The sequence below is a fragment of the Amblyomma mixtum genome, chromosome 10 (genome assembly GCF_055824585.1).
Source record: "Amblyomma mixtum isolate Tamu chromosome 10, ASM5582458v1, whole genome shotgun sequence".
In the NCBI taxonomy this organism is placed as follows: Eukaryota; Metazoa; Arthropoda; class Arachnida; order Ixodida; family Ixodidae; genus Amblyomma; species Amblyomma mixtum.
The window spans coordinates 140,801,422-140,822,486 of NC_143021.1; the positions used below are offsets into that span (position 1 = coordinate 140,801,422).

The 21,065-nt window shown below is 46.3% G+C and overlaps 1 protein-coding gene across 1 annotated transcript in view; it reads left to right on the top strand.

The window, feature by feature from the left end:
- LOC149327122 (kelch domain-containing protein 3-like) overlaps nucleotides 1–21,065 on the top strand; it is a 45,445-nt gene that overhangs the window by 24,049 nt on the left and 331 nt on the right. The window contains exon 3 of the mRNA XM_089564793.1: nucleotides 20,705–20,788. Coding sequence (XP_089420919.1) covers nucleotides 20,705–20,788 — 84 coding nt within the window. The remainder of the gene's footprint in view (nucleotides 1–20,704; nucleotides 20,789–21,065) is intronic.

Sequence of the window (21,065 nt, forward strand, 5' to 3'; positions counted from 1 at the left end):
GGCGTGATCCGGCCCTCCAGTAGCCCTTGGGCTTCGCCTGTTGTGCTGGTCAAGAAGAAAGACAGCTCCATCCGATTTTGTGTCGACTACCGCCGCCTTAATAAGATTACGCGGAAGGATGTCTACCCTCTTCCGCGCATCGATGACGCTTTGGACTGTTTGCAAGGGGCCGAACTATTTTCTTCCCTCGATCTTCGTTCCGGATATTCGCAGGTCCCCATGGAAGCGGCCGATCGCCCCAAAACCGCTTTTGTAACCCCCGACGGCTTATACGAATTTACAGTTATGCCATTCGGCCTTTGTAATGCGCCTGCAACATTTGAGAGGATGATGGACACCATTTTGCGGGGATTAAAATGGAAGGTATGCCTCTGCTACCTCGACGACATCGTCGTCTTTTCTGCGGATTTTGACACCCACCTCCATCGCCTGAGGCACGTCTTGACCTGCCTTTCTGACGCCAGTTTGCAGCTAAACATAAAGAAATGCCGTTTTGCCGCTCGTTAACTCACTATCTTAGGGCTCGTTGTCTCCAAGGAAGGCGTTTCTCCAGACCCAGCCAAACTTCGTGCGGTCGCTGCTTTTCCCAAGCCTACATCTGTCAAAGAACTGCGCAGTTTCCTTGGCCTTTGTTCCTACTTTCGAAGATTTATTCGAAACTTTGCATCGATTGCTGCCCCTTTAACACAACTCCTATCCAGCAGCTCCGACTTTTCACAGTGGTCACCCGCATGCGACAACGCGTTTTATACCTTACGCCGCATCCTCACCGCACCACCTATCCTGCGCCATTTCGACCCGACGGCCCCTACCGAGGTCCACACCGACGCCAGTGGTGTTGGTCTCGGGGCTGTACTCGCGCAGCGCAAACCTGGCTTTGCTGAGTACGTTGTCGCCTATGCAAGCCGCACCCTGACGAAGGCAGAGTCTAATTACTCAGTAACGGAAAAAGAGTGTTTCGCTATCGTTTGGGCTCTTACCAAATTCCGCCCTTATCTCTATGGTCGTCCATTTGACGTCGTGACGGACCACCATGGGCTTTGCTGGTTATCCTCCCTGAAAGACCCCTCCGGCCGCCTCGCACTTTTTCTTTCTTTTTCGTTCTTTACTATGTTCTATTACTCATGTGTTAGTTTTGTGATATGTAATTTGCCGCGCTTCTTTTATGTACTTTTGCCCCTCCTGCTTGGACCCATCTTAGGGCCAGCAGTATTCCATAAATAAATAAATAACACCTGCTTGATCCATAGCCCTCTCTACCCTCTTCCTGTCTCTCAACGTCATACAAATAATTTATCTTTTCATAGCCGGCTGCGCTCAATTTGAACCCTCTTCGTTAGCCTCTTCGTTTTTGCCCCATCGGTGAGTACCGGTAAGATACAGGTGTTATATACTTTTCTCTTGAAGGATATTGGTAAACTTTCATTCATGCTCTGAGTGAACCCGACAATTGCGCTCCACCCTATTCTTACTCTTCTAGTTCTTTCACTCTTCTGATCCGTATCTGCAAGTAGACGTATTCCCTGAATACATCCAGCACCTCGCTACTAATTGTAAACTGCTGTTCCCGTAAGAGACTAAAGATTGCTTTGATTTGCTGCATATATTTTTGGACCCAGAATAGAACTTCGCCAGTCTAACTTATTGATCTTGTTTTCGAATTGAAATCCTGAAAGGTATAGCAAGACAATGTCATCAGATAATCAGAGATTACTAAAGTACTATCCATAAACTCTTATCCCCAACACTTTCATTTTATGCTGTATGTCTCTGGATGAAGCCGCGGGAGTTAAGTACCCTTAACGGATATTCATCAGCAAGAATTATTTTGTGTTTCACAGAAGATAAGTTATGGCAAGGGAACGTTCGAATCTCACCGTCTGCGCTCCTGTGTTCTCTCGTCGCTTTCTGCACGCTGAACTGTCGGCGCTCTGCCCCTCTACAGTGATCAGTGAGTGGTATCATTAATTTTTTAAGGCATGCCATTTCTTTTACACATTTATCAGATCTTCGTGTTGGAACGAGAGTTTTCGTATGCATCAGAAAAAAACCTCAAAATACTGTTACTCTTTCAAAGGTAAATGTAAATAATACTAGAAAGGACACATGCGAAAGTTACTGTAATGATACAATATCACCATCATGTTGAATTACCCTTACGACCTACTTTGCTGTATTTATTGTGGCTTTCGTCTACCAAAGTCCTGCTCCTAACCAATGGCGTAGCTCGTGGACGCTGCATGCGGACCAAGCCAGGTGGTGGTGCAGAGCTAATTGGAGCCCCATGCATACAGAGTGCGCTTGTTGCACACGACGGAAGAACCGTGCACCCTTGATGAAAAAAGAATATTGGAGGGGATACTTAGGCTATGCCTTCACGGTACGAAGGGATAGCGTAATAATCCTGATAATCCTCATATCGCTCCTGGCGCCGTGGTGCAGCATTTAAGCGATGCGACGCTGTCTCCGATTTCAGGTGCACCAAGTGGCGAGCCTTGTGTAAACAGGTTGCTCTTCCCAGGGGAACAATTATTAATTGAACTGACGGCTGCAATGGGAGCGAGTTTCCTCACGATCCAGTGGAAAGTTGTGAAGACTCCGCAAGGTTGCGTCACCAAGGTGGCCCACCTGTCTCCTACGTTGCTCTCTGAGGAGCACCTGCCATAGTCATGCAGGTGCTCTGCAGCAGCCGTGCAACATACGCGGACGCGTGAGACGGACGAGAGCCAGAGGATGCAAAAAGTCGCAGGAAAGGGCTCGCGAGTTTTCGCCCATGAGTGTCAGATCTCTGGTGGGTGTAGAGGTGTGTTTTGTGTCTCAGTTCAGTTGTCTAAGTTCAGACAAAATATGGATTTACGACTTGTTGCTCTTCATAGGTGCTTGAGAGCTCCTTTATGAAATTGAACAGCAGTCTTATTGCTACCAGCCTCTTAACTGTTGTAACCTCAGGAAATACCAATCTGGGGGACGCTGTCGAGAGACATGCCATCCCCAGAGGACGCTGATATAAATCTCGTGCTAAAGAAAAGAGTACGCGTGTACTCCTGCAAAGCATTGTGCCTCAATGGCATCGCTCAAGTACATCAGGTGACATCAAGATGCGCATTTTGTGCTGCCTAGCAGGCGTTTAGGCACTTTCACTGTGGAATCTGCGTAGGAGAGTGGACGCAGAATAATTATGCTGTTTTGAAGCTGTTTTCATCTCCGTCCATTGCAGTGTTATAGCTTAAACGAATTAACAAGTACTTTAAATTTTTTATGAAGGTCTTTTTCGGAGCTCAGGTTTACTAGCGCCAATTAGATTACTTGGCTCCTGTTGCTTTTATTTCAGTACTAAGCTTATAATAAGGCGTCCGCTATGGAGCCATAAAACCTAATTTATTTGATAAATACCATTGTCATGCCTGCACAAACAGCGGTAGCACAGCTGGCCTAGCTGGAGTACAGGCACTGGTGCACTTGTTCCAGCTCCTCCTTACTGCAGTACTACTGGAACTCGTCTTCTTCATTCGTGTTGCAGTGTTGCTGATTGGTTCACCAGGGGGCTGGTTTCACGAATGCCAGTCCCTGTGCTCCCTCAAAGAGAAGCTACCTCCGCACTTGTGGCAAGTAAACAGCACGCGTTGAAAGCACTCGTTGTCGTTAAATAGAGAATGAACCACAGAAAACTTAAGAGAAACTATTGTTAACACATATTCTGTCAAATCAATATTCTAGGATGACAACCGGGATGTGTTAGTACCACTTTACTTAAGCATTAGGATGGTAATAGAGAGTGACTGACCGCAGACTGCGCTCCAGAAAATCGCACATTTATTAGAAATAGTTAGGCAGCCAAAGGAGCGAGGGCGCTCTGTGTTGACGTCTTTTACACGGTGATGAAAATGAACAATTCATTTCAGTGAACCTGTGATTGACCTCTGTGAATTTGCTGCTTTGAGGCTTGACAGATATCTTCCCTGAGGAGTTTTGTCACGTGCGCAAGCCGAAAGGGGGGGGGGGGAGGAATCATCATCGTCAGACGGTAGTTTAGGCCGTTCGCGGATGGAACGCGGTACGCAGTCGCTATACAGGTTACCATAACCGGGTTTAGGGCCTATGCTCATCATCCCGTATTCGACAGTCGCATGTATTTATTTTGAAAATTTGAAGAAGTGTGAGTGGACGAGAAGCCCGCTAATAAAATTTTGTCAAAATGAAACACTCCAAGAATTTCACCGCATTTTCGTTTAAGGCGTACACATGTGGGCATAGTCCCCGGAATCGGAACTTTGTTATAGCGCACCTACTAAGCGGCCGTTTGTTGGTTGAGCCACGTCTCCGCCATCGGTGGAACCGAGCCAAACCTTTATTAAATAAAAGAATAAAAAACATTTTTTTCGACTTAGATTTGAACCAGCGGGAGCGAAAAAAGATCAGCTTCTTTGACCACTGCACGAGAGCACTAAGTCATTGCCACAATTTTTTTCTTTATTGCATTGAAATCAAACCGGCTGACTCACCAGATGTGTTACGTATCATCATCATCAGCCCCACTACGAACACTACAAGGCAAAGGCCTCTTCCTTGTCTTTCCAATTAATCCTGTCCTTCGCCCTTAAGGGAATCCACTCCTCTACCCTTAAGGACCAATGGTTTCTAGCTTTGCCAACAAGATTCCCTGACCAAGCCCTTTTCTTCCCGTTGATCTTGATGAGGATGTCATTACCACGTCTTTGATCCCTGGCCCACTATGCTCTCTTCATGGCACTCAAAACTACGCACATCATACATTTTTCCGTAGCTCGTTGCATTGTCCCTAACTTAAGTTGAACCCTCTTTGGTAGCCTACACGATTTTGCACCATAGGTAAGTACCGGTTAGATACAGCTGCTCTATAGTTTTCTCTTGAGGGATATTGGTAACCTGCATTCGTGACCTCAAAGAACCTGCCATATGCGCCAACCTCGCGGTTCCCTTGCGAGGCTGCTGAACATTACTTTAGTTTTCTGAATGTTAATTTTTATACCCACCGTTCTGCGCTGCCTAACTGATTGCCCATGCTTTCCAGCTCATCTCCTAGGTGACTTAGCAAGGAAATGTCATCAGTGAATGGCAAATTTTTTAGCTATTCTCTATTAACACTTATCCCAAAATGTTCCCAATCCAGGTCTCGGAACACGTCCTGGTAATAGAAAGTCAATATCATTGGTGAGATCATGTTTCCCTGCCTGACACCATTTCTTACTATAATTTTATTGCTGACTTTATTGCTGACTTCAGTCGTTAGAGATAGCTTCCAGCATTATCGCATAAAACTCTTCTACAACCTGATTCCGCAATGTCTGGATGACAGCTGACGTTTCCACGGAGCCAAATGCTTTCTCGTAACGAATGAACGCTATACATTGGAATTGGTGATATTCTGCTAATTTCTCAATGATCTGATTGATATTGTGAATATGGTCTATTGTCGAGTATCCTTTACGAAAGCCTGCCTGATCATTTGGTTGATTGAAATCTCAGGTTGCCTATTTCTATTTGCGATTATCTAAGTAAATACCTTGCAGATGCCCTTGGGCCGTAATACTTCACTATCATCATCAGTAAATACCTTGCAGGCGACGGGAAGTAACTGATCAGTCGTAAGTTTTTCAAGGCGTTGCCGTTGTTTTTCTTATTAAGATATCGTTAGCTTTCTTCGCATTTTTGGTTTTCTTTATCTCTGACCTACACTGCGCAAATCAAGGAAAAGCAAGCAAAAGGTAGTTTCGCACCTGAAAATGGCCTGCTCTTCGTATACAATGAAACATACTTAAACACTAAAACACTGTATCGCACTAATTAGGACTAATACATTGTAGGCAGTATAGGAAGCATAGGTATGCTCGAGGTCATAGGGCACTGAGTCTACATTGTGGCTAGATTTTCTCGCCCAACCTACCTTCCGTTCTTCAAGAGATCGGCTGTTATCTAATCATCACCAGCGGCTTGCCCCTTTGCATTCCTCCTACGACTTCCTTTACTTCCTCTATACTGGCAGGATATCCCATCGTTCTCCGCTCCTTCAACTCTCATTAACGTTCTGATTACATGGGCGACTGCATAGATTTGTGGATAATTCTTCGGCTCCATTAACTATCTCCTCTATATTTCTAATAACATTGCCCTCTGTTTCTTAGAGCATACATCTGGTTTTTACCTATGCCTAGTTTCCTGTTCACCACTTTTAGGCTACCTCCGTTCTTGAGAGCATCCTTTATTTCTCTATATTAAACTTCCTTATGTCGGCTACCTTGGGCTAACTTGTTAACTTTCGTAGCTCTGCCAGTTGGCGTTTCTATATCTGACTTTTTACCTTATCCGATAGCTTGCCGGTACCCTGTCGAACGATCCTACCGCCTACTTCTACTGTGTACTCCCTAATGATAACCGTGACACTATCGTAGATTGTTTGAAGTGTAAGATTGTCTTCAGAAGTTAGGGCGAAATATCTGTTGTGCAGTGATATCCTGGATTCCTCTACTTTGCTTCTTACCTCTAACTCGTTAATGGGCTTTCGCTTCACTGTTTCCTTCCATTCTCTCTTAAGGTCTAATCTAATTCGAGACCTTACCATTCTGTGATCACTACAACGCACCTTCGCGAGCACCACGACGACCTCTGCGATGCCAGGGTGAGCGCATAGTGCAAAATATATTTCATTTTTATTCTACCATGAAAGCTCTTCGCGCGTCCACTTTCTGTTTTTTCTTTTCATGAAGAAGGTACTGATTATCAGTAAGTTATTTCTATATGCGAGCTCTACTAATAACTCTCCCATTCTATTCCTGGAGGCTATGCCGTAGCCGGCTACCGCCTGGTTTCTGGCCTGCTTCTTGCCTACCTTAGCACTGAAGTCACCCATTAGTACAGTATACTGTAATTTTAAGGCCTTTAATGTCTCATTCTGTGGTGACCAAAGAATGTCAGCAAATTTGTCCGCATTTTGGCGTCAGTACTTAAAAAAAAAAACTCGAGGCTGGGAATCGAACCAGAGCATTTGGCATTTGAAGTGGCGACGCTACCAATCCGCCACAAACGCTCACGATTTGGGTATGAATAAAGGCGCATCTAGTGAATGCATGGGCTTCCTAAATAAAATAAATAGCCTAAGGAAGGAAAAAAGAAAACAAACAGAGATAAAAATAATGTGAAATAAAATAAAACAAACAAAAAGAAAAATAATATATGAGAACTAAAAAGTGCGCCAGGAAACGCTTTCGCCTTGCAGCACATTCGAGAGAGAAAGTGGCCCCTGAATATTTACTTTGTTCATTGCCGATACCACGTCTTCATAGAATCTTCGAACAATCTGATCATCATGGATGGATGTAAGCGCATAGACCTGCACCACCTTCATCATGTACCTGTTATTAAGCCTGATTGCGATAGCTGCCATTCTCCCGTTAATAGAGTACAACTCCTCCATCTTGCCAGCAATATACTGATTGTTTAGAAATCCCACAAATAGTTCTCGTCTCTCGTCTGTCCGGTAATTCACGATTGCACAATGCATGCCCGCCGCATAGTACTGTATACGACTAGCTATTCCACTATGCAGACACATTCTCACAAGCGATCACCCGTGGTGTTAAACTACAACACACACTCGTTGTTGAGCTCTGTTCGAGTGGCATATACGACACACAGTTTCTCAGTGCATTGCGCATCATCGTCTTCACCAAATACTATTTGGTTCGGAAAGAACAGGGAGATATGTGAGGAGATACCAGCTGCGTGTTGTGTTCTCCGTCATTCAGTTTCGATTTGTGTACAAAACGGCTGCCATCTGAAAATCTTTCTGAATTCCATCTTCTGGGTATTCATGTTAAAAACAATCTGCAATGAAAGCAACCCAAACAGAGGACCTTTCTGTTTTTCGCAAAAGAGTTTGTGCTGAAAGATAAACTTTTGGAACTGTAAACTCCTACACGTGCGTCTAAATGGAACCTGAGTATAATGCAAAATAAAAACTTTACAAAGCCGCGCTGAAACTTTGCTTTATTTATTATCTTAATATTCTTTAAAAAGCTTTAGTTTGCATTACTTAATGCAGGTATTTACGGGGACAATCAGCTTTTCGCTATGTCAGCGTATGGTTTTTTTTTTATTTTACAGGTGCAAACGGATTTTAAAACTAATAATCTTTCCTTTTAAAAGCTACAGCATAAAAAGGAGGCATCTATGATGCAGCATAAAGAAAGAATACCTTGCAAACGTTGGCACGCAACTAAGGGCTCAAAACTGAAGACTTGAGTGCTCACAATCTGCGACCAACAGCCTGCGACGCTGCAGTCTGCGGCGCTCTAAATATTTTTCAGTGACAGCTGGCAGGAGTTCGTATGCAAAAAAAAAAAATGGGAGGCGCAGAAATTTTCTCACTTTCGGTGGATGCTGCAGCCCCGGGTTTCGATAAATAAGCAGCAGCTAGGAAAAAGAATGTGAGAGACAAGCGCTCTAGTTGCACAGTAAGGCTACTGCGACCACCTAGCTTTTATTACATCCTGGCAGTGGAGTTTACAAAAACATTGCCGCACAAGTTTATATGGATTGTCAAAGTTGTGGCGAGCTGCTGACCTGACCAAGTAGTAATGAAAATAATCATAGAATTAGACACGAAGAAGAGTAGAACTACGTGTTGTTATTTACGTTTGGAATCAACACGCCTTGCCCTTTCTAAAGTATTTTAAGCTGCGTATGCATCTGCATTGTTAGTTTCAAAACATAGGTGGAATTTTATGCTTTTGTTCACCATAGGACGACAGAAAAAAAAATTGATATTTATATTCTTTATGCGAGTTTTTGTTACCTTTGTATCCCTATGCACCTGGAATTGTAAGTTATTTTCTCGTACAAGCTTTTGGAACTCCGCATGCAATTCAACAGCATTGAAGTTGCTTGAAAAAAAGCCTGTCATCATTAGGCGAAGGAGAGCTTTGAGGCACAAGCGATTTTTCGATGAGGAACAAAAATAATCAGCTGCTGTATACTAAAACTTCAGCGTCTATATGAGATCGTCTGCGTCACAAGCTTTTGAATAATTTAAAAAAGGCGACCAGGAGAAAACACGAAAATGATGTCTCCTGCATCATGCAAGTTATCAAGATTCTTCCCTATCCCGTCCAAGAAAAAGAACCACAAATGCAGATAATGACGTACTGGGCCTCTCAAGAAAGGCGCAACTGGCATTGTGCACGAAGTTTATTGGTCACACAGCAGTGCCTATATTGGTCAATGTGGATTGGTCTTAAAGAGCTGACGTTCCTCTCGAAAACATGGTAACTGGAGAAGAACACGAGCAACACAAACAGAAGTGGAAGGGACGCGGACAGACTGACAACTGAATTTTTTTTTTTATGATAGATGGTAGAGGAAAACTTTAAAGTCTGTCTTCTGGTGAGTATTCCCAAATTCAAAAGCATTGTTGTGCGAGCAAAAAAAAAAAAAACTGGAGAAGTTGCGTCTTCCGCTTCTAGACAAGACAAAAATTTTTTCTAGGCACAGTGACGCCGTACGAGAGAGTTGTTCGAGGGCAATACTATAAAGAAAAAAAAAACAACACGTGTGTCCTAGCGATCATTCCGTTGAACTTTCAGGCTGTGATGCGCAATTCCTAGGTGCGAGGATGTGACCGCAACTACTTGGCAGCGATGACCACGTGGTTTTTATTTTTTTCACGCATTCATCTTTCATCGAATAACATTCAGTGTTGAGTGCGCGCGTTCTCGGCACTTCTGTTTCGGTTGTGCGTGTTTTATGGTGCAGTGACGTCATTTTCAAGACGCGCATTCGTCGAGTAGCCCAGCTTGCCGTTCTACTACAGCAGAGGTTGCAAAAACAATGCGGGAAGCTATTCAACAAAACAAGAATGTGCCAGGGAAATCATTCAAGCCTGCAATATTTCGAACGCCAGTGGCAGATAGGTTAGCACCCTCCCTGTTTCGTTATCATAGGAGGAATAACGTTTCTCGAAGATTTTGTGAATTACAGGAATGTTTTTGTTCTTGCTGCCACTCTCTAATGGTTCTATTGTTTTCGTATTTATCCTTTTACCCTTGACACTGCTTTTGGTGCGAACGTTTCACTTTGCATTACCTATGGTCCTGGTTTTGAATGCCGTCCACTGTTTTGTTGTGCACTGTCGCCTGCTTCTCTGTCTGATATTGCCATATAAAATTAGCGCGAACCGCCAAGTAGGAGCGCGACGACGGACTGGAGAAGGCGTTATAGGTGCCGCCTCTCGAGCTTTCCGCACATGCGCAAACTTTCGCCATCTGGCCGCGCTTCCGCTCACAGAATCGCGGGCCGCGCATTGCCGTGTTTCCTGTATGCATGACATATGCTACACGTCAAATATGACGGTGTTATCCACCCTGACCCTTGACCCCTGGAGCGCTGTTCGCTGGCAACATTCGCTGTTCGCTGTTCGCTGGCAACATCTGATGCTGTTCGTTTCAGAGCGCTCTGTGCGCTAAGCGGCACGCAGCACATTCGACCGGCTGAAACCAGGCACTTTTACTACATTCGGCTGGCTATTTCCAAGCGCTCGCCTGTGCTAAGGACGCCTCGAGGCGTTCCGAGTTTCTTCGCATAGCGTTTGGATACCTTGGAAAACTCAGCGCAACAAAGGGATGAGTACAAAGGAGAAGACACAGACAAGCCGAACTCGCCCAGCTCAGCACAATCGGGGAAAGCATCAGCGCGAACCAACAAGAACGAAAGAGAGACACAGGAACGCAGGCACAGGAGCGCTCACAGAGGGATTGCACTCCAGGGGCTATCCTTCGCGTTGTAAGGGTGCCTCCTCCTCACATTGAGGAGGCATCCAAGTGCCATGTAGAGGGCTTCGCCCCCACGATTTACATCATTGGCAATAAAAGTTTCCACCACCACCACCACCAGAGAGCTGACCGAGTGCCACGAAATCTGCTTGCTGCTCTCGCTGGGTGTTTTCTATGGCGTTGCAATCGACGCGGAAGACTTCAGCGCAGGTTCCCCATGTATATACTGGTAGCGTTCATTTCGAATAGAAGCCCATACCTTCAATACTTGCCTACTTGTGGGTGGCACGATTGCAAAAGCAAGACCATCAATATTGTGACTAACCAGAAGAATGGCGGCCGCAGACATAGACGGAAACCTCTGAGCGGCCGAGCTGATTCCCAAAAGCCTAGCTCAGCCCAGCCGCCACTAATGTGACTGTGTCCTCTTAGTCCTGTTCTTGAATCAGCGCGGAGGTAGCGCTGGTGAGGCGAGTGGCATTAGTCCCTCCACCGTAAAACGAAAGCATCGAGCTAATGCGAAGCAAAGTATTTAAAAATGAATAGAAAAGTAATAAAGGAAATGTCGACAGGAAACGCACTGAGGAAAGTTGAGAAATACAGTCGATAAGGACAGGAAACCGAAAAAAATAAGAATATCATGTACAGAACGAACGCATAGATTAAAATACGGAGTGAAAAGCACTGCAGTCACGCTGGAGCTGCGATTTCAAGCCACCCAAAGGAACAGTATCAGTTCGTAGCTGCCGATGGCCCCACTTCCATTAGGAACGACTTTAAAATTCGCGCTGCCGATGCGGCGGAAGACTTTGCACGGTCCTAATAGCGGAGCGCCCCGCCGCGGTGGCTCAGTGGTTACGGCGCTCGGCTGCTGACCCGAAAGACGCGGGTTCGATCCCGGCCGCGGCGGCTGAGTTTCGATGGAGGCTAAATTCTAGAGATTCGTGTACTGTGCCATGTCAGTGCACGTTAAAGAACCCCAGGTGGTCAAAATTTCCGGACGCCTTCATTGCGGCGCCCCTCATAGCCTCAGTCGCTTTGGGACGTTAAACCCCATAAACCAAACCAAACCTTCCTGTCACAGGCCTTCGAAATAATGCAGGCTTGAATGATTACCCTGCCAAATTTTTTTTTGTTGAATAGCTTCCAGCATTATTTTTGCTACCTCTGCTGTTGTAGAGCGGCAAGCTGGGCTACTCGACTGATGAGCGTCTTGAAAATGACGTTACTGACGCTCTGACTGTACACAATAAACTTGTCTTTTTGTGTGTTATATTCTATTATGTAACCACCACGGTTACCATGGACATAGTGGGTTACGGTTTGCGTTATAACGCATAACGCTGAGACCAGAAACGTTAGAAGCAGACCTTCATGCTGTAAAAGAATATGCTTGGTATGGAGGCCGCCATCTTGAATTCTATCCGTGGAATCAGAATAACTCGCAGGCTTGAACCGTGGCCAATAGAGCCTACGCTCTAAAGCTGCTGTGGTTTAGCATTGCTTTGCGCTAAATACTGCGTGAATACAAAGCTTTTTCCAGGCTGGAACCGACACCACGTACCTGAGAGCGCTACTTATGTTGCACTGACTCAACGCACCTACAGACTCCCAGCGATTTATCCAATGGGCATGGCGTCACGCGGAACCGGCGATGGCGTTCCGTGGACTCCTTGACACCCTGCTGCACGCTGTCGTGTTACACACTTTAAAGCGAACCTTAAACATCTTCCAATATTTTCGTCGTCAATGCCAATTTACACAGTTCTGCAGAGCCCATATTTGCAGCAAAGTTGTCAACGCTTAAGTGCACTGTTCTATTGACTTTTTGCTCCACAGTGGTGTCCAGGCCAAAGCATGCAAGGCACATGCCTGTTCTAAGAGCGCGACTATTATTTGTATAGCAGTGTTATTTGATGAGTTAGATGATGTGGAGTGCACAGCGCGAGAGTGTGTTGCAGTTTACGCGAAGTGGGTTCGGTTCCGATGAAAGCCTAGTGCTCTCGCGCAGTGGCCAGCGGAGCTAGTCTGTTGACGGCCTCGCGGGTTTGAATCCCAGTCACGGATGTGTATTTTAATTCAATTTCTTTATTTATTTCAGATCGCACAAACCCACAAAGACCGCTAGCATACGAACATCGCAAGACCATGCTCGGGGTTTACCTTTCGGAATGGTGCACTCGCATTAAAAAAAGCTATTGGCGTTTGGGCGCCTATACCGATATAGTGTTCAAAATTTGAGAAAATGAGCCAGTGCCGCACATCGTGATGGTTTTTCAGGCAGAGGGAGAGGGAAACAACTCTATCGCCTTAGCGTGCAGGGATTTAGGGCAACTGGGATTGCTATCACCCCCAGCTGGGGGCGACTTCCTGAACCCACGAAAGGAGTGAAAGTTGGATTGGATTGTCTTGTCAGGCCTTCTGAAAACTTGGTTCCATTCCTCCTCGGATGGAGCTGGCAGTAAGGTTTGACGGGGAGGATTTATTTATTTATTTCTCGCCAAACCCCAGAGGATGAGCGCCTGGGCGGCAATTTCTCCCTGATTATAAATTTGGTGGACGGGCTCGTACGCTGAGTAAAATTTTCAAATAGCGAAGGATCGATTGTTTCTGGAACCTGCGGAGCATGGCAACTTGCGCTCAATTTAGCGAGCTGACGCAGGCCTACAGAGCCTCACGCCAGCTCTACCCTCTGCCGCACCCCTCCCTAGATAACAAACAAGCAACACTCTTGCGCCGACTACAGACACACTCTCTCCCATCGCCCATTACCCTAGCCCACTATCATCCCTACTTCCCCACTCCGGCATGCGCCCTATACCCAGAACCCTTCGCCTCATCCCTCCACATACTTTCCCTCTGCCCGGTGACACTCCCCCGCGGGACCTAGAGAACCTCAAGACCTGGGGGGACTGGGAGACCCTGCTGCGCTCGGAGGACCCGGCCGTGCAGACCATCGCCACCGGCCGGGCTGCCAGTGCTATGGACCTTAGGAACATAAACACAAGAGCAGTGGGGTTGTGCGGGAATCCTGGGGCGTGCCCCAAATTCCTGTCACAATAAAGTTTTTCTCTCTCTCTCAATTTAAGTAGGGCTGGGGAGGCGGGAATTCGCTTCTCGTCTATCTCTGGAGGTTGGTGATTTCGGCATAGGTCTAGGGATCCTCGAAAGACCGTCTGCGTCCGTGGGGACGACCGCGCGATTGCATATTCCTTAGGCTAGTCGGTCGACCCCTTCGTTTCCAGAGCTTCCCGCGTGGGCGGGTACCCAGACAGGTTTATCTTATGGTCGGGAGTGCAACAGCGAATGATGTGTGCTGCAGGGTGGCAGATAAAACATCTCGTGTGCAGGTAACCGTATGTGATGTCGTCTGAATGCAGAGCGGTGCCGTGAGCAAGCGTTGAAAATTACTTTTTGAGGAAAGGAAATGACGCAGTAACTGTCTCACATATGTCGGTGCACACGCGAGCCACGCAATAAGGGAAGTGATAAAGGAGGTAATGAAAGAAGAAAGGAAGACGTGCCGTAGTGGAGGTCTTCAGAATAATTTCGACCACCTCGGGACCCGGATAGGAGGTCCCCATGCATTGGCATTGCACAGCACAGAGGCGCCTTTTGCGCTGCGCCTCCATCGATAGGTGGCCGCCGCGGTGGGGTTCGAACGCGTGTTTTCTGATCTTTGTTTTTCCCTGGCAGTCACACATGCCTCGTCCCTATCGAGGGCATGGTCAGTGTCTGTATGGTGTTCCGCTGAAGCATTTGAGGAACCATTGCCTTCGGAGGCGTCGTTTTAGTATGGCATGAATTGCCTTTTGCGCGTCCCCATTTCTCAGCATACTAGTTTCACGGCGTACATATAGGAATCAGAATTGTTCATCAGATGAATAAGGCAGCGCTAAAATGACGCATCCAAAACGAATAATCGCACAGAAGCTTTTTTTTTAATTTAATTTATTTATTGGTCTTTGTTGCTTTACAAATTTACGCAAACACTGCTCGGACCCATAGCCAACGGCTCGTAACGGGTCCAATAGAAAAAAAGTATACAAGCATGCAGGCAACAATATACCAAAATAAAGACAGTAAGTTAGTATAAAGAAGGCTATACATCACTCTCAACACTTGTAAGAGCATTAACAAAAGAAACACATATATTACAGATTATAAACGCAATAACTTATTAACACATTAACATATTAACACATTAACATATTAACACATTAACATATTAACACATTAACATGAAAACATTAACATATATACAACCGATCCCCTAATATCCGGGTCTAAGGGAATTGCAAAATAATTTCAGCTATGGATAATTCGGCATAAAAACATCGCGATAGATAAGCTTATTTCTAACCCAGCAGCATGAATACATTCTACGCACGCTAGTGACAAGCTTTTATCAGGATGTGCAGCCACGGGTGCACTGGCAGCAGGGCGCTCGCTAGGCGTCGCTAGGATAAAGCCTGTTTCGCATTTAATCCGCAGTGAACAGCTCTTTGGAACTGGCCAACACCTATATTATATAGTCACGAGTATTACGTGTCACACAATCGGGGACAGAACTGCTCCAGGCTGCCGAGCGGTCGCAAGCAAGATGGCGATGTTCCTCTATTTCCTGCAATTCGTAGCTATATCATTTCTCCCTCCTCTGCAGCATCGCCTTGATGCGGCCTGCTTTCGCAGTAGGAAAAAGAGGTTAGAAGCGCAAGGTTCAACAAAGTAATCACGACACAGAAAGGGCAGCACTCAGATCCAAGTACAATCAGCAGGACGGCCGTCGTACGGCTTCGTACGAACGACGTGCACAACATCCGGATGTGGTGGTCTGCGCTATGAGCGGGCTGGGGTTGCCGGTGAAACTTTGTATGTCACGTCGATAATACGGCTGAGAACACGGTAAGGACCGAAGTATCGCGCAGTAATTTTTCAGACAGTCCACAGGGAAGAAGAGGTGTCCAAACCCACACATGGTAGCCTGGCTCGAACGCATCAGTTCGCCGTCTGAGATTGTAGTGGTCAGCGTCGTCGTGCTGTTAATGGTGTATTCGCTACCTTGCCAGTTGACGTGCTTCTTCTGCCCGCTGAATGAAAGCGGCGACGTCAAGATCAGGCCCTTGGTCACAGTGATAGTCGACGGGCAACATGGCATCCAAAGACGTAATGACTGGACGACCGAAGACAAGCTGGAAGGGTTTGAGCAGCGTTGGCTCTTGCACGGCCTTATTGTGCGCGAATGATACGTATGGGAGAATTTGGTCGAACGTTTTATGCTCCACATCTACATACATCAAGAGAATGTCAGCCAAGGTTCTGTTAAGGCGTTCCACCAAGTCAGTTGTCTGTGGGTGTTACGCCGTAGTACGCCTATGGCTGGTGTGGGTCAGATCTAAGACTGCCTTAGTCAAGCGGGCCGTGGAAGCAGCTCCGCGGTCAGAACTTATAACCGCAGGGGCACAATGACACAGCTCAATGTTGCGTACAAAAAACTTAACTACTTCGAAAGCAGCTCCGTTCGCAAGCGCCGTTGTCTCAGCGTACCGCATCGAAAATCTGTCGCGACAGCAATTCAACGTTTTCCAGTGGGTGAGTGCGGGAATGGGCGAGTACGTACATTCCTACTTGTTGGAAAGGTTTTTTCGGAGATGCTAGGAGGTGAAGAAATCCGGCGGCTTTCAAGGGTGGCGACTTACGGCCCAGTTACGACTGGTTTTGACGCATGACCGCACTGATCGAAGTAATCTGCGAAAGTAGTACCTCTACCCAATCCTTGGTAAGGTACGACAGTCTCCCATGTGGCCGGCAGACGGTTCGTCGTGGCAAGCGCTCAAGATATCGGGTCACAGCTGTGACGGCACTACGAGTAGAATTGTTACGGTGTTGCTGTCAAGGTTGCGCTTGAAGAGAACGCCGTTTTGTAGAGTGAAATAATGCAGCCCACGAAGGAAAACACGAAGAACACGGGCACCATCGCAGCCTTCCAAATACGCGATGAGCGGCGTACCTCTGGGTCCGCCCTTTGAAGCTGCGCCATATCGTTTGCGCTAAGAGCACCAAAAAATGTTAGGTCTTCAATGATTTCCGGAAAAGCCAGGTCCACTGGCGCGCCTGATAAGAAATGCGCTCAAAGCACCGAGAGAAGGGTCTTCACCTCAGGCGCCAAGTCCGGATTGATTCTGACGGGCGTGAGGGCACAGAATGTTGGAGCCCGGTCTTGAAGGGCTGTCTCTAGGGCGCACACTTGAGTCAACATAGCGAGTCATACAGGAAGGCGACAGCCGTGCCCTTGCCGAGATGCTACAACTCGTTGGCAAAATTTGCAAGGAGCCAATTACCCCAGCAGTCTTGTAGTTGGACGAGCCCGCGAGCGACGGCTACTCCATTCTCGAGCAGCAGAGGTACGTTGCTAGCAGTGCTACAATCGTAGTCGTGGAAAAAAATCATTTTTCACGAGAACGAGCACACTAGACCGGGGTGGCACCATTACGCCGTCGTCAACAAGCCGCAGAGCATCGTGAGCATCGTTTTTCCTGGCATGAATATGCGCGCTGGTGGGCAAATGCGTCTCGCAAGAATCTCCAATAAACCTGGTCCTTTCCCAGTTCTGGCCACCGTATCCACGCAAGCTTAATTTCATCTGTCCACCTAACTTTATGCCGCCCCCTGCTGGGTTTTCCTTTTCTTGCAATCCACTCCGTTACCCTTAAAGAGCCACTGCCCAGGGTCCGGAAATTTTTGAAAAACAAGCCCACTGCATAGATGAGGCATCGAAGATAACCTCTGCAAAATACTAGAGCCATGCGCGCCCCGAAAAGCTGCGAAAATTCAAATCAAAGTCCGCTCGTTCTTTCCTTCCTTCAAAAACGGGCCCGGCCCACTACTCTGAACCCCGTTGACGTCATGGGGGGTTACTTTCGCTGAAGGCACTCCATTGGTGCATCGTTCTGACTGACGGGAGAAGATTGGGCGTAGCCTTGGCGTCGCGTCGTCTGCACAACGCTTTCCGCAGCGCCTTCTGTTCTGGCTCATGCCTACAAACCCGCATGAAGGAACAAAAAAAAAACTGCGGAGGGAGCGTGCGGCGACAGCCTTGAACCCTTGCCATAAAAAGTAAAAAATAGTAAAACTGAGGGAGTTGGTGGAGAAGGAAGGAAGGGGTGATTTTGCCTTGCCGAGCCTACTCGACGAGGAGCGGGAGAGAAAAATTTCGAGGAGGGAATGGAAGGAGAGGAGGCTCGCTCAAAGTGAGGTAGAGAGTGTCTGCTGCCCGCGGGTGGGCAGGGGCCCTTTAAGGGCCAGCAGATATCTTGCCTTCGTTTTTCATGCCCTGCCCAAGCCCATTTCTTCCTCTTGATTTCTACTAGGTTGTCATTAACCCACGTTTGTTTCTTCGCGCCCTCCGTTCGCTTCCGACCTCTTAACGTGCACCTATCATTTTTCTTTTCATAGATCGCTGTGGTGTGCTTAAGCTTAACCCTCTTTATTAGACTCCACATTTGTGTCGCACAGGTGTGTGCCGGTAAGATACAGCTCTTCTAAACATTTCCCTTCTGGGATATTGAGAAACTGCCATTCATGATCTCAGAGAACTTGCCATATGCGCTGTACCCCATTCTTATTCTTCTGATTACATGCCTCTCATGGTCACCATCAGTGGTCACAGCCTGTCCTAAGTCGGCATATTCTCTTACTACTTCCAGCACCGCGACATCAACTGCGAACTGCTGTTCTCTTGCTAGACTGTTGAATATTACTTTGGTTTTCTGCACCTTGATTTTTAACCCCTCCGTTCTGCTTGTCTAATTCAATGATCATGCTTTGCAGCTCATGTCCTGAGTGACTTAGCAAGGCAATGTCACATGCGAATCGCAAATTACTTGGGTAATCTCCATTAACTCTTATCCCCAACTGTTCCCGTTCTAGGCCCCGGCATACCTCCTGTAAATAGGCGGTAAATACCATTGTCAAGATCGTGTCTCCTTGCCGGACATCTTTCCTTATTGGAATTTTATTGCTGACTTTGTCCTGGAGTATGGTATCTGAGCAGCCGTTATAAATATCTTCCAATATTTTCACATAACACTCTTCTGCACCCTAATTCCGCAATGCCTACATGGCAGCTGAGGATTAGCCTCCACGCTTCTGCCCCATGGGTGAGTACCGGTAACATACAGCTGTTCTATACTTTTCCTTCAGGGATATTGGTAACCTGCATTCATGACCTCAAGGAACCTGCTATATGCGCCCACCTCGCGGTTCCCTTGCGAGGCTGTTGAACGCTACTTTGGTTTTCTGAATGTTAATTTTTATACCCACCGTTCTGCGCTGCCTACCTCATTGCCCCTGCTTTCCAGCTCATCTCCTGGGTGACTTAGCAAGGAAATGTCATCAGCGAATCGCAAAGTTTTTAGGTATTCTCCATTAACACTTATCCCAAAACGTTCCCAATCCAGGCCTCGGAACACGTCCTCGTGATAGACAGTCAATAGCATAGGCGAGATCGTGCGTCCTTGCCTGACACCCTTTCTTACTGTAATTTTACTGCTGACTTTATTGCTGACTTCAGTCGTTAGAAATATCTTCCAGCATTTTCGCATAAAACTCTTCTACACCCTGATTCCGCAATGCCTGTATGACAGCTGACTTTTTCACACTCAAATGCTTTACCGTAAAGCATGAATTCTATACATAGGAGTTGGTGATATTCTGCTCATTTCTCAATAATATGATTGATACTGTGAATATGGTCTACTGTCGAGTATCCTTTACGAAACCCTGCGTGCTCATCTGGTTGATTGAAATCTCAGGTTGCCGCAATTCTATTTGCGATTAACTTAGTAGATACCTTGAAGATGCCCATGGGCCGTAATAATTGACTATCATCATCAGTAAATACCTTGCAGGCTGCGGGAAGTAATTGATCAGTCTGAAAATTTTCAAGGCGTTGCCGTCGCTTTTCTTATTAAGATATAGTTACCTTTCTTCGCATTTTTGTTTGTGTTTTTTTCTGACCTACATTGCGCAAATAAAAGAAAAGCAAGCAAAGGGTAGTTTCGCACCTGACAATTCCCTGCTCTTCCTATACAATGTAACCAACTTAAACACTAAAACACACTATCGCACTGATTAGAACTAATACACTGTAGGTAGCATAGGAAGCATAGGTATGCTGGAGGTCATGGGGTATTGAGTCTACAGTGTGGCTAGTTTTTCTCGCCCAACCTACCTTCGATTCTTCAAGACATCGGCTGTTATCTAATCTTCACCAGCTGCTTGCACCTTTGCATTGTTCCTACGGCTTTCTTTACTTCCTCTTTACTGGCCGGATGTCACGTTGCTCTGCGCTCCTGCAACTCTCACTAATGTTCTGATTACGTTGGTGACGGCATAGATTTGTCTATAATTCTTCAGCTAATTAACTATCTTTTCTATATTTCTAATGACATCGCCTTCTTTGTCTCTTAGCGCATACATCTGCTGTTTACCTAAGCCTAGTTTTCTCTTCACTGCTTTTAGGCTACCTCCGTTCTTGAGAGCATGCTTTATTCTTCTATATTAAACTGCCTTGGGCTTATTTATTAACTTTCATATCTCTACCAGTTCTGGTCTGTCCATAGGGTTAGTGGTTTCAAACTCTGGAGTTTCTATATCACACTTTTTTTCTGCTGAGATAGCTTGCCGGTATGCTGTCCAACGATCCTACCGCCTATTTCTATTGCTAACTCCGTAGTGATAACCATGACATTATTGTAGATTGCTTGAACTTTAATATCGCCTTCATATGATAGAGCGGAATATCTGTTGTGCACCAACATTCTGGATTACTCTACTTTCGTTCTTACGGCTAACTCGTTAATTGGCTTTCGCTTCATTGATTTCTTCTGTTTTCTCTTCAGGTCTATGCTAATTCTGGACCTTACCATTCTGTGATAGCTACAACTCCCCTTTCCGAGCACCAGCACATCCTCTACGATGCCAGGGTGAGCGCATAGTGTAAAATATATTTCCTTTTTGTTCGATAATAGCGGCTCTTCCGCATCCACTTCCTGTTCTTTCTTTTCAGGAAGAAGGGATTGATGATCAGTAAGATATTTGTATCAAAATATATTTAATTTTTATTCGACCATTGCTGCTCTTCCGCATCCACTTGCTGTTCTTTCTTTTCAGGAAGAGGGTTCTCACACAGCTTCCACCCTCGCCGTTCGATGGCGTTCTACGTCACACCAGCGGTAACTCAGAACGTTCCACGTCCGCCGC